The sequence below is a fragment of the Ursus maritimus genome, unplaced genomic scaffold, assembly GCF_017311325.1.
Source record: "Ursus maritimus isolate PB19 unplaced genomic scaffold, ASM1731132v1 scaffold_5, whole genome shotgun sequence".
NCBI classification, from domain to species: Eukaryota; Metazoa; Chordata; class Mammalia; order Carnivora; family Ursidae; genus Ursus; species Ursus maritimus.
Window position 1 is genome coordinate 10,421,614 of NW_024426663.1, and position 15,166 is coordinate 10,436,779.

Genomic DNA, 15,166 nt, shown 5'->3' on the forward strand with positions numbered 1-15,166 from the left:
TTTTTTTTCCCATCCCCTATATTCATCTGTTTTGTTTCTTAAATTCCATATATGAGTGAAATCATACAGTATTTGTCTTTCTCTGACTGATTTTGCTTAGCATAATATACTCTAATTTCATCCGCATTGTTGCAAATGGCAAGATTTCATTCTTTTTGATGGCTCAGTATCTATCTATCTATCTATCTATATCACATCTTTTTTATTCATTTTTTATCTATTCATCAGTTGATGGACATTTGGGCTCTTTCCATTATTTGCCTATTGCTGACAGTGCTGCTATAAACATTGGGGTGTATGTGCCCCTTTGAATCAGTATTTTTGTATCCTTTGGGTAAATACCTAGTAGTGCAGTTGCTGGGCTGTAGGATAGTTCTATTTTTAACTTTTTGAGGAACCTCCATACTGTTTTCCACAGTGGCTGCACCAGAATAAACTAAGTTGTCATTTTCTTTTTTCACTCTATAAATATATATGTGTGTATATATATATATATATATATATATATTATATTTATTTATCAAATCATTGAGAAACTATATGCAAATGAATTTTTAAAAACAAATTCAGTATCAATAGAATCTACTTAATTGGTTGGTTTAATTACCACCTGACAATTTAAGATTAGTAATGTACCAATTTACATTTTATCGTATGTTACTTTGTACATGATATCACCAGTTCTTGGATATGTTGTCATTAATGAAAAACTTTCTTGTATTTCAATATAGGAAGAACATTCTTCGTTTCCTAGATGCGGAAAGAGATGTCTCAGTGGTCAAGAGCAGTTTTAAGCCTGGTGATGTCATACACTATGTGCTAGACAGGCGCCGGACACTAAATATTTCTCAGGATCTTCACAGTCTCCTACCTGAAGTTTCACCAATGAAAAATCGCAGATTTAAGACCTGTGCAGTTGTTGGAAATTCTGGCATTCTGCTAGATAGCGAATGTGGAAAGGAGATTGACAATCACAATTTTGTAATAAGGTGAGCTTTCTTCTGTTCCTAAAGATTATAATTTCTTCGAAGATGTTTTACTGATGTATAGAAGGCTGACAGAAATGTGTAAGTCTAATATTACTATTAAGGATTATTGAAAGCTCAAATACGTTTTATGATGTGTTTTTCTGTGTAGTATCCAAATTTACATTTACCCCGGGATATAAAATTAAAATTACTGTATCATTTAAAGGAAAGGTGATCTTATTGTAGCAGTAAGCTTCACACCAGCTTTTTTTTTTTTTCCAAATGACAGTTCTATCAGATTTAATACACAGGAAAATGACTTTTATTAATAGTTTTTCTTTATGTCCATTAATTTAATTTTAATTAATTCGTTCACTAATATAGTTAATAGTTAATTATTAGTTAATTAGTAGTTAATTTTTACATTAGTGAATGGAGTAATTCATTTAATCCACTTGATTATATTTGTAACCCTTTTTATATACAATAAATTTTATTAATTTATTCATAGATTATGAACTTTTCTATGTAATGATGTAATAGATGTAAGTAATTTTACCCTTTTAATGACAATTATTTAGCAGATTCTAAGAATATAGCAGGTTTATAAAGCAAGTTTTTATAAAGTATATAAACAAGTTTACATTTGCTATCTTACACCAAATTGCCTGCATTATTCTTAATATGTGGTATGTGTGTATGTTAGTGTATTTTAGTTTTTGAGTTTTCTCACATAATTAAACATACCTGTTTTCCACTGATGGTCAGCAGATGTTTGATGAGTCATGTCTTTGGTTAACTTTAGATTAACTGAAAGAAACACAGCAATAGAAATGGGATTGTGATGACATCATAGATACTGGTTTTTCATTTCCAATTCATGCATCTGGACATATTTTTTGGCTTGTTTTAGTTCTTCAGGAAAATTTGCTGAATGAATGAAGTATGTATGTTGAAATATGAAATAGCTCAATGTAAAGATAGATAGGACAGTATACCGATTTGCTATGTTGATAACCTGAAGTCTTGAGGTTATGCTGGAATTCAGCCTGTAAAAGTATAGATCTTGTAAGAACTTTTTTGAAATATAGTCTTAAAAATAAATATAATTAATTATATAAGTATTAATCATAAATAGACAAAAATTTTTCATAAAACAGTAATAGCCATGAAAAATTATAATAGAACACTGTCAGCTGAATGCATTTCATAATAATGAATATAACTACAAACATTTTACTTTATTATCTTATGTTTTCTCAATTGGATCCAGTATCAGAGATTGATTGTATATCAGTTGCGCCTTTAAAACCCTGAACTCTTAAATTGATTGGACTGAGTCAGGGGGAACTCTGTCAACATGTAGATATACAAACAAAATTGTGTCCAAAGAGAAGGTAAAAATATTCAATTAGGGAATGACAATGGAAATGGAGGTAATGAGCTCCAAACATTGAAGTCTATGTGAAGTATGGTTGTGAAGAAAAACTAAGGCTTCTAGAATTTCTGAAGAGACTAAAAATCAGAGGTCAGGAAAAATGAAGAAGTAAAGATTTTACAGCAGAAGTGGAAATTGTTGCAATGTGAAGAGAATTTTCTATACAGGGTATACACGTGACTGACCTTGTTCTTACATCCCTCTAAGCTTTAACCCTGGAATCTATGTTACTTATTAGGTTCCCCCACACTTCTGATTCTGAAATTAAGACTGTAGTCTTAACACTTCTGTCAGTTCACATAATTACCACTTCTTTCTTGTAGTAAGAACGACTGAGACCTACTATTTTAGCAACGTTGAGTCTATAATACAGTATTATTAACTATAATCACTATATTGTGCATTATATCTCCAGAACTCTATTATCTGCCTGTTGTAAGTCACTTACTCGTGGTCACTTACTTGAGCATTTGCAAATGGTGAAGTGTTTTTAGGAATAGAACTTCAAGAGGTTATTTATCCTTTTCTAAACTATGATTATTTTTAAAACTTATTTAACAAGAACAAAATAATGACCAGTCCTTTAAGTTTATAACTGTATTATGGAGTTACCAAGAAGTATAAAAACTGAAGATAATCATCTTAATGAAGACATGAAAATTATCACCATAATTATTTTTGTTTTCTTTTCCTCCTATTTTTTATTAGCTTCCAAAAATTAAAGTTGGAATATTCTAGATTAAAGTATGTACTAGGGAAGTGTTTCTGTTTTAGTTTAGGATAAGGTTTCTGATTTTACAAGGAAAACTTTAGCAAGAGTCCACTTATGATTAGAAACAAATAATCTCTGCAGGAAAACCATGTCGGTTGTATAATTGCTATTTGGGGAGCTCATTCATTGGAGTCTCATGGACACAGTAGTTTTCAGTGACATATCATTATACCAAACTTCAATCCTTCCTAAAGCTCTTGTCTTTTTCATGGAGTTCTGTCTCATCATCTATGTGCTAACTACCTTTTCCTTCCTTCCCCAAGTATGTTTGGCCATTCACTATTGTGCACGTGTCTCTTTCACCCTAGAACACCATGAAGGACTTTTTCTTTAAGACTCAATCAGAGCCTCATTCCTTGCAATAGTTTCCCATCCATATCAAACACACACACACACACACACACACACACACACACACACACACACATTGTCATGCATTTCCTCTCCTAAAAGAGGTACTCCTTTAGTGGCAGTTTGTATCATCAATTAATAAATTAAATTAAATTAAATTAAATTAAATTAAATACTGGTTTCAGTGGGATATTACACAAAATAAAAGCCCTGGTCAATATGATGTTTAAAGTAACAAAAAAAAAAAAAAAAAAAAAAGAAGAAGAAGAAAGAAAGAAAAAAGAAAGAAAAAGAAAAATAAGTTAAAGCCTAGTTTTGATTCCCTAATGACTGACTAAATACTGAATTTATTTGTAAAATCTATGTGTATGTATGCATATGTGTGTGTGTATTTATATATTCTTAAATAACAGGAAAATGTACTTAAATAACAGATTCCACAAGTGATGCCATATAGTATTTGTGTTTTTCTGACTTCACTCAGCATAATACCCTCAAGCTCAATCCACGTTGTCACAAGTGGCAGGAAAGGAATATTATTTTAATATTCTTTAGACCTACTTCTCTGGATATAGGCATTTTGAATTCTCTGAATCTGCTACCTTGAAACCAGAGGAAACTATGACTTCCTTTTACGTGCCTCTGCATTCACAGAGTTGGCACAGGCCAGGATCTCTACAGAAAGAATGTTCTGTGGGATGTATAATTTTATCTCCAATATTCTCTTTTCCCGTCTGGGATAAGCTTTTCTTCTCTTCCAATAAAATCTGTATCTCTGGCATTTTTAAGAAAAGAAAAAAAAAGTACAATTTTAGGCCTAATAATAGCTTTGTTTTATTCATTGATAGAAAAACATTCCAAATATTCAGTTGGCTACTGTTACACTTCTAACATCATTTTAATGATGTATGTAGCCCAAAGAAGGAAAAATATATGTGATCTTAAAATTGTGAAACGTTCCTTTTTACCAGTATTTATAGAACCAGGAAATTTAGAGGCCTCCACAAAAGATTCTCTCAAATTCTTCTCCCATCCAAGTACCACATTAACTACAGTTCTACTCATTGAAACACATTCGTTTGGTATTATTGTTATTGTCATTTTTTTTTTAAGATTTTATTTATTTATTCGACAGAGATAGAGACAGCCAGCGAGAGAGGGAACACAAGCAGGGGGAGTGGGAGAGGAAGAAGCAGGCTCATAGCGGAGAAGCCTGATGTGGGGCTCGATCCCATAACGCTGGGATCACGCCCTAAGCCAAAGGCAGACGCTTAACCGCTGTGCCACCCAGGCGCCCCTGTTATTGTCATTTAAAATGAAAATATGTTAAAAGATAAACATTAAATCATTTTCTCAAAAGTATTAGTAACTTACTACATTAGTTTATTCATACAACGAACCTTTATGAGTGCCAACCATGGGCCAGTCATGAGTGGAGCACAATTACAGAATGATTATCTTTACATTGCTTCTTGCAGGCGGCCTGTCTGTGTGGGGTCAGGAATAATCACTGAAACGAGAAGTCTCTAAAGACACATGGTAAATGTAAAATATTTGTCTGTGGCCAGCTCTATTATTTCCAATTATGCAGAATGATATCAAATATTTGAAAGGGAATGTAAGGTATGCTCACTGTACTGAATGAGACTGTTCAAACTCAGAATTTTACATGAAGTCTTTGAAATATTCCAGAAGAACTCTAGATAGGTAACTAACCTTTAGATGTCACACACAATACATTATAAGAAGATATTATAGAGCATTCCAAGGCATTAGTATAGTGCCGTGAACTGACAGCCCGACATACACTAACCAGAACATACCAAACAGCTACATACATTATAAAATTAGCTAAGCCATCAAACTCAGTCACTTTACAAAGTGTGGAATAATATTCAAGTCACTCTAAAGAGCATGGTGACTTCTACTAGAGTTGCATTGTAGGATAGTTGGACCCACATTTAGAGTTTACATACAATCTGTGGGATGTCTGAATAGTACTTTCTCTGAGCCAAATTTAATTTCAATAGCTCTTTTTAATATCACATGAAGAGGAATAATGGTATCACTAGAATCTTCATCACTAAGTCAAAAAATGGTAAGCATTAGAGAAATTATCCTATTGATATTAATTTCTATATTTTATATTTGGGAGGCTTGACATAGGCTAAATGTTGGAGAGAGAATCAGTGCTGCACAGGAAAAGCATGGTCCAGTATAGAGTTCAAGACTCCAAGCAGTGTTCATTGTAGATGATACTCGATGAAGTTGTATGCCTTTCTGTGGTTTAGTTTTCTAATTTAGAAACTGAGATTATTGTATAAACTATATCTTTTTACCTAAACTGTTACAATTTCCCTACTCACAGGGCCCACAGAGTGATAGAATTGCTCTACAAAGTCTATGCCTGTTTATTCCACATTTACATATCTAAAAGTATGCTGTAAAATTTTAAGAATCTGGAGTTTAGAAGACAGTATATATCATTTATATATATCATAGACAAAGGAAAATAGGTTTAGAAAGCTACTTTGACACAATCTGTTTAAAGGTAGCTTTAAAAAATCTATTTTTTAACTGTGTGGTTGTAAATTTTAACAGTGTGTATCTTACATTAAGCAGTGAAAATTGTTTTGGATTTTGAAAAAAACAATATTTAAAGTGCTATTAAATTTTCCTGAAATTATTTTTCAATTTTTTCAGATAATTTACTCCCATGTGAATTTACAAAACAGTACGTTCTAATATTTGTGCTGTCTGTACTCAAGAATTTTATGAGCTTAGCAATAATGGTTTTCTAATGACAAAAAAATTCAGGTATTTCTTCATATTGATACTGACAGATGGTGGAGAACAAACCCTCATTGCATGTTCCGTAATCTTCTCACCCATCCCTACTGGTTTTTTATAGAAGAAGGACTATGTCCAGTCTGATCAAAGTAAATAGGGTCCCGCTCTGTGCTACCTTTGACATAATGTGGAAGCCTCTGCGGGCAGAGTTAATTAACAGTTGCAACCGTCGACTGTTATTTTTTGACCATCATATGCCACTCCTCACTGCGCTTAACAGAGATACTAGGAATCGCGAGTTTGACTTAAGTGATTCAGAAATGGTTAACTAAGAGCTGTAAAACACTTTTTCTGTTCAGGCTAGTTGGAATTCCGAATTTAATTTTGTTCATTTATTCCTTTCTTCGTACCTCTTTCTTCTCTGTTTTATATTGTGCCGTCTTCCCTCCAACCTAGATCACTATCTTCTATTTGCTTGGTTTCTCCTTTGTTGGTCATCATCCTTAGTTTCTGCCATGCTTAACCAACTCCTTCCTAATTTCCTCTTGGTTCATATTTTTTTTTTCTAAAAATATAAAGCTAGCAATGAGAGGTCAATTAAAATTATCTATCTACCTTTATTTGTACATATATTTATATAAGTAAATCTGGCTATTCAAATTATAGTTCTAAACTCCAATGTTGTCATCACGTGGAAGCTTGTTAGAAATACAGAATCTCAGAACTTGTACCAGACCTGCTGAATCAGAATGTGCATTAGACTATGGACTCTGAGAACCAAACTGAGGGCTTCAGAGGGGAGGGGGGTGGGGGGAATGGGATAGACTGGTGATGGGTAGTAAGGAGGGCACATATTGCATGGTGCACTGGGTGTTATATGCAACTAATGAATCATCGAACTTTACATCAGGAACCAGGGATGTACTGTATGGTGACTAACATAATAAAAAAACATTTAAAAAAAATTTAAAAATGTGCATTTGATCACAGTGCTCAGGTGATTCTTAATGTGTATTAAGGTTGGAAATGTATTGAACATCTCAGTATACATGGACACTAAGCTCTAGGCAAGCTGGAATTCCCAATATGTTTAATTTATTTAGCCTGTATCTTCAGGATCTAACGCCAAAATTGTTATGTTGAGGTATATGCTGTTTATTTACGGCATTTAAGAGTTAACATAGGACTTAAGAAAAATGTGGTTTGTGTTCATGTATTATTGTACACTCTATTTCAAAATTAATATGTAAGAGGAGTCATATATAAGTAAAGGTCATTTATCCTTACAATTAAAAAGAAAATACCGAAATCTGAAGAGTCATATAGTGAAATGCCCTAGATATTGGGGGGTCAAAAAGCTGGGTTCCTGATAATTAATAGAAGCATAATATTGGACACCTATCTAAACATCATTATGTCCACTGCCCAATGATGATAATAATATAGGCCTATTATTTCAAAATGTTAGTCTAAGTATCAGTTGGGAAATATAATAAAGAAATGCATAAACTGTAAAGCTTAGTGGTGAATGATACTAAAGCACATCTTGTCTAATTTAAATGTTGTAGTAAAAAATTAAATTTGTCACTGCATTTCCTATAGCAATGGCCATTGACTAGAAATGCAAATTCTCATTGTCTGAAATAAATAAGAAGATACACTTTCCCCAAATTTAATCAAATATGTACACAGTTAACACTGAATAACATAAAGAAAATATGGAATGCAAAGAGACAGGAACACTTCTCAGATAGGAGTGTCTGTAAAATCTGAGTGTATAATATTAGGAATAATTGTAGTGAAGATATATACTTCTTCAGGAAACTAAAGCAATAAGATAAAAATTTTTTACTTTATAATGATCTAGCTTCCTAAGAGAAGGGGTAGTACGTTTCAAAAAAGAAAAAGATGGAGGAATTGACTTCCCTTGACTGATACAATGCATTTTTATAACTCAATCAATTCTTGATTCTCCATTAGTGGGTAATTTATGGCAAACTTTAAATCATCCTCTCTACCTTCTATGAATGCTAATTCTTATAGCAAAATAGGCTCTTTTCTGGGAAAGAAAAAATATTTCTGCTTTTCTGTGTGTTCATGAAAATGGCCTTAATTCTTTCTGCTCTACGCTCGCAGAGATATGTTTGTCCTTAAGTGTGTTAACTACAAACAGTTAAGTTTCTGGTAGTGAGCCAGGTCCAAGGCATTAGAAAGATTTTTAAAAATTTGTTTTAATTAAAATAACCACTTAATATTTTAGGGATAGTTCTACTACATATGCAATATTCACTCCATTTAATTTCTACCATATTTTTACTTAATATTTTATTCATATTTTGGATTTATGAAATTTTATAGCTTATATAAAACTAATTACCTTTGTGATTTCTATTGATTTTAATCATAAAATTTATGTTCTAAGTAAAAAATCAGAATTCCCATTTTATTATAATTATTTATGATTTTTTATGATTTTTAAAATTTAACTTAAAACCAAATATGGACGTTATTATGGATTGTGATCTGAAGTGAAGCTCTAACTTTTTTCCCCCAACCATATAATTCCTTGGATAACAAGATTTTATCTAGAAGAGATAATTTTTTTACAGTGATGAACTTTTAAATTTTAAAACATTGTCTTAAAATGCTTACCCCATTCTCTAAAAACGCATTATTTTAAACAGATACAATTTCTCATCTATCAATCTAGCAAGGATTTTCAAAACTCTTAAAATTAAGTGCAAAGTTGTGTTGATATTGGCACTCCTATGAAATGCTTTCAAAAATGTAAATTGATAACAACTATTCCAAAAATCGGGTTGATAATGTCTACCAAACCTCACAAATAGTGTATTCCTTTATTCACTATTTCCAGTTCTAGGAATCTGTCCAAACACAGACAATTGCTTATGTATCAAGGCATTTTATTAAGCATGACAAAAAACCCTAAGTAAATCATCTAGATGATTTGTCATTCAACAAATGCAAAAGAGGAATTTAAGGCAAAGAGACCAGTAAGCATAAAGACAAATAATTTCCATGGTCTTGGGATAGATAGAGTTTGGGACCACTCTACTATTAGGTTCATAATAAGAAACAATGTGGAAGAGGAAATGTCAAGGTATGTTGGAATTACATGATGAAGGATCATTAAACCCTGTTAAGGATTTACATAGTATCCTATAGTCCAAGAAAGGCTCTTAGAGTTTGTTGGTTTGTTTGTTCTTGTTGGGGTTTTATTGTTATTCTAAGCAGAAGGGGAATATACTTAGAGGCATAGAAGCATAAGCACATTAACAGATAAAAGGACTATGATAAAATGAAAAAGATAAAAAAAATCAAAGATAAAAAAGAGGAAGAGCACACAATAAGGAAGATACTAGAGGTGGCAAAATGTGATGAAATCCATCAGAGCAAGATGATAAACCAAGCTTAGATGCTATGATTCATATTAATGTAAAATGTTGTGGAGATTAATTTCCTGACATCAATTGTGCATTAGAAAATGGGCAGTTAATCAGTCCTTCCACAGATTCTTTCTAAATAAGGTCTTCGGTTTTGGATTTAAAGTATTTGTTATTTTTCAACAAACTCCTCTGTAAATAGATATAGGCCCAAAATATCTATTCCAAAATTAAATAAAAACTTTTCAGTACCTATTGCTTCAAGTGATAAATAGCATAGCTTTGATCTTTCTTACAATTTATTCATTAACTCCTTTGTCCACCTACTTATCAGGAATTGGAGATACAAAAATGAAAAGCAAGTCTCTAAGTTTGAGATGATCATGGTCTAGTGAAGGAGATAAAGTAATGACTAATAATGTGCAAATTGCTTTATTAGAGTTATACAGAGAAGGAAGCACTGGTAATGAGGCAGACAGGAGACATAAGCTAGATGCTCAAGGATGATTTCCTGAGAAAAGCAGCACTTGAGTTGACTGAGAAGGTAAATATAGATAGGAGGGAAAAGAGAGCACGACCAAGTCCAAACTGGATCTGTTATGCACAAAGGGCCCTGAGCATGGAAGAAAGTGGCTTTTCCAGGCCTGCAGATGGTTTCAGCATGCTGGAAGAGAATGGTTGCATGGGTCAATAGAAGCAGATGAGGCCTGGAGAAGGGGGCTAAGAGATAGGTAACACAGGATCCATGGTACCTTGCTAATGATATTGGCTTCATTTTGCAGGTAGTTCATAAAGCCACTCAGTGGAGGAATGACATCATGAAATTTAAATTTCAGTAAGATTTCTAGGTGATCGATAAATTAGAGAGGGATAAAAATGGTACTACTGAAAGCAGTTTAAAGGTGGAGATAATGAGGGGCAAAGTAAGATAGTGACAGCAGGGATAGAGTAAAAGACAAATTAAGAAAATAAAGGAATTATATGAATTGTATAATAGATGGAAAAGGCAAATGATAATAAACACGAATGTGCTACATTTTAAAATGTGACATTTTTTGGATGACAGAAAATGAATCTTGAAGAAACCTGATTCCCACTGGTTCCTCTGAGTGAGTTAGGCTTAGGTTAACAAACTATTTTTTCATAGAACGGAGAGTTGGAGTGACTTTCCGAGTATACACAGTAAGTTAGGGAAGGAAGCAACAATAGAGCTTTTTCCTCTCCTTCTCAAAGTTTAATATTTTATTTTTAAATAAAGATCAGAAACACTTGTATTTTTCAATTAGAAATAATAGTTTGTGCTGTATTAGATCAAGAGGTTTTTAGTTGTATGTTTACTCTGAAATATGAAGACCAGTGAGAGATTGTATTTATTAGGGTACATTTCAAATTCTGATGACTTAGCATGTAAAACAGAATAGGAATACCATTATAATGTCTGATATTTCCACACGGCACCAGCCATTCTTCAAAGTAGGATAAAAAAACAACTAATAAAAACACACACACAGATAATAGTAACTATGTGAGGTGATGGATATGTTAATAATCCTTGTTAACAATCCTTGTAAAATAATATATACATATATTATGTATCTGTATATCTATATCTGTATCTATCTATATCTATATATACCAAATCATCGTGTTGTATACCTTCAACCTACACGATATTATGTGTCAACTATATCTTAATAAAATCGGAAAAAACAATTAAAAGTCAAGAAATACAAAATAAAATAAACACTGACTTTATAGTGTTGAGCAGTTTCTCCAGTTGTGATTTACAGATCATCTTGTGGGAAATTCTCTTCCTTTAACATTTACTTATTGGGGGACCCAAGTGGCTCAGTCAGTTAAGTGTCCGACTCTTGATTTTGGCTCAAGTCATGATCTTGGGGTCCTGGGATTAAGCCCTGTGCCGCTGAGGGTGGAGTCTACTTGAGATTCTCCCTCTCCTTCTGCCTCTCCTCCCACTCTCCTCCTCTCTCAAATAAATGAATAAAATCTTTAGAAAAATATCTACTTATTGTGTGCCAAAACAATGCCGAAATATTCTAAGGCCAGATAAGCGAGGGGGAGACTGAGACCCTTTCTTTCAACACCTGAAGTGAGATAAATCTTTAAATTAGGTAGCTCTGATTTCAAGTTCCAGCTTTTCCATTTAATATATATATTCAATCTTAAGTGATTTATTTACTTCTCCAAGCCATAGTTTCTTCACATTTAATATGAAGAAAATAATCCTTACCTTCTATTTTTTTGTGGGTATAGAAATAAAATGAGATGTGTTAAACTGACTAGTATAAACCCAAGTACAAATTATTTATTCAATAAGTGTAAATCCTTCTTCCTTCTGATGGCTTAGGATTAATATATTTGTAGTATATTCATGGCGTGAAAATTATATCTGTGACCTAGGTACACAGAAGATGTAAATATTTGCAGTTAAATGGTCATTGTTGCTAAGCAGTTATGTTTTCTCCCATGAAGTATAATTGAAATAATACTTATTTGAGAGTTCCGAAACCTGGATCCTCCTGCTGACATTGGCACTAAATATAGCTGTGTGACTTTGAACAAGTAATGTAAATCACTTGGGGTTTCAGGTTCCCAATATGCCAAACGAGGCAGTTGAAGTAGATGGTCTCATAAATTTCTTTCTGGCTCTGAAACTCTATGACTCTATTTTCTTATGATTCAGTAGACACCTTTGGAATAGGTCCTGTCAACTTGCACTGTCGTTTCAATTTTTTTCCTTCTGGTTGCCATGTTTTGTGAATAAATTTCCTTCTCATCAGTCAATTTGTAGAAATAACATTTTCTACTTAATATTGCATCCTTAATCTGGCTTTTGTTTCCTTTGGTCGAGGAGTGTTGCCTCTCCTCTTGATGTATGCAAGCAAATGTTAAGCCTCAAAATCAGGAGAAGAGTATCATTTCTTAGCAAAGGAAAAACAAAACTAAGTTTTAATGATTCATGTGGATTTTTGTAAATGTGATGAGGTCAGGGCCTTGGGAAGGCATGGTACATAGAGAGTAAATAAAGAAGAACCTGTAAATACAAGAATTATCAAAAGGGAGAGAAGTTGTTTTACATCAACATCATTTAGTATAGTTTTGGGGAAAGGACCCTGACATTTTTCTAAGAGATAAGACCTTCCACTTCCCATATCTACTTTACTGGCATCCACCGAAATTCTTGGAACCACAGAATACAATCTTTTCAGTATATTGACTTATGCCGTTACTGGAAATATTTTTTTAGAATATTCGCAGTCAATATGGTACCAAATGTTAACAGTGATTATCTTTTAGAGGGAGACTTAAAAGTGTTTTATGTTCGAATTACCTTAACTTCTGTTTTTGGTAATGATAGTGTGTGTGTTTGTATGTGTATGCATTTCCCCACTCAGTGAACACAAATACTGTTTTTAAATTGGGAACAAAACTGATTTTACTTTAAAAAAATAAAAGAAATATGTTAAGAATCTGGAATATAGATGGGAAAGGTGATATACTGGGAATTTGAAGAGTTGGACTCATGTTTTAGTAATACTACCTGAGTGAATTTGAGCATGAAATACATATATATGTATATGTATTTTTTAAACAATACATAAAATCTCAAGTTAATAGAGTTTTGTAGTCTGTAGATTTGAGTATTTTCTCATTAGTGACAAGCATAATGTGTGTGTGTATGTGTGTGTGTTTGAGAGAGAGAGAATATGTATTTTGGATATCAAAATCATTTGAAACTTTGGTATTGTGCAGTAAATTTTGGATTCATGTTGTTTTGTTTTATTTACTTCATTTTATATTGGACCTACCTATTATTTTATTTATTTATTTATTTGGTGTATAGTTGACACATAATGCTACATTAATTTCAGGTGTTCGACATAGTGATTCAACAAGTTTATACATTATGCTATATTCACTACAAGTGTGGCTACCGTCTGTTGAATGCAGTGTTTTAGATTCAAAGTTGGGTTTAAATCCCAACTTGAAGAGGTGTAAACTGAAGGTTTTTTCCCCCTTATTTGTAAAACATGTTTACAGATAACTCACTTATATGAATGTTCTTTAAAATTCTAATAACTTAGATATCAATGGTATGTGATGAAAAGTAGTAACTGATAGCTCTTATTATATTTAATGAATTATATGGATGATCAGACTGAACAACATGGTCTTGAGTCAAAAGCATGGTGACCTAATAAAGACTGAGAATGATTTTTTTACCATGACTCATAATGTGTTCAGGAAAGAAGTTCAAAATTAGAGTCCCATAATTATTTTTTGAGTACTAGTGTCATCTTTGGCGTAAATGTATGACTCTTAAATATGATTATTAAAAAAATAAAAGCAGTTATTTGAAGTTTAAAAGTTAAAAACAGTAGTTCCATTAATTTGTTGTCACATGATTTCAACAAGTATTGTTTTATTCAACAAATAATTACCACGCAGCCACTAGATGCCAAATCCTGAGGGACTGCAGTAGATATTAGGGAAATAAAGATACATTACATGGTCTATTCTGTTTGGAATTTGCAGTCTGATGGAGGAGATAGACCTAGAGGGGAGTAAGAAAATAGCTACAGTTGCTGTAATCATAGCGCTAAGAACAAAGCATTGCAGCCAGTGAGACAGAGGGAATTAATTATAAAAATGAATGAAACTAAGTTTTAAGACAGTTCTGTTTGGAACAGGAACAATAATTCCCTTTATGGGTATCCTTGTCCTTATTCTTTGTGCATATCTTCTTATCAAAGTATTGTGTGGATGTGCTTTTTGTGCTTTTTAGTTTCAATGATCAAGATCATTAATAATAATCTTTAGTTTTTTTAGCATGTATATAAGTATGCTTTGCCTTTCACTTCAATTTTTCAAATTCCCAGGAATGACCTTCTATATGTAACTTAAGAAAACTATTAATAATTGGAATGCTTAATTTGGTAACTTTTATATTTACGGTATTTCTGATCTATTCTTTAGTTACCTGATGAAGCTATTTCTAAGTCTTCGGCAATTTTAATGCATAATAGACTTTTAAGCTTGTCTCAGTATTTTACATAGTGTTCGTTAAAAAGCAGAACACTATTTGGTTAAGGGAGAACTGGGAGTTTCATTTTTACAAACCACAAACTGAAACTTGTTATACTTTAATAAAATAAAGGGGGAGGAATCCTAACAATTGGAAGAATGCTAAATACTGTAGTTTCTTGTTTCCACTTATCCCTATGTACTAACTCTGGAGTAAATTCTGACTTAGAGTTATTTTAAAAAATCAGAATGAAAAAAATATTATGCCTTTAGAACTTCTCCAGTCTTCCTAACTTGTTTTGAATGACAATGGCTGTGCTTACAGGAAACACCAGTCACCTAAAATAGGTACGTCAGTGGAACAGATCACATTTCTTGTTTTAGGTTAAATAATTCC

The 15,166-nt window shown here is 32.5% G+C and overlaps 1 protein-coding gene and 1 long non-coding RNA gene across 2 annotated transcripts in view; one reads left to right on the forward strand and one right to left on the reverse strand.

The window, feature by feature from the left end:
• Positions 1–15,166, forward strand: part of ST8SIA4 (ST8 alpha-N-acetyl-neuraminide alpha-2,8-sialyltransferase 4) — an 89,988-nt gene that overhangs the window by 15,913 nt on the left and 58,909 nt on the right. The window contains 1 exon segment of the mRNA XM_008700900.2: positions 732–989. Within this exon segment, the coding sequence (XP_008699122.1) occupies positions 732–989 (258 nt within the window).
• LOC103672224 overlaps positions 1–15,166 on the reverse strand; it is a 49,828-nt gene that overhangs the window by 9,116 nt on the left and 25,546 nt on the right. The window contains exon 4 of the long non-coding RNA XR_571134.2: positions 1,716–1,778. This is a non-coding gene — a long non-coding RNA (uncharacterized LOC103672224). The remainder of the gene's footprint in view (positions 1–1,715; positions 1,779–15,166) is intronic.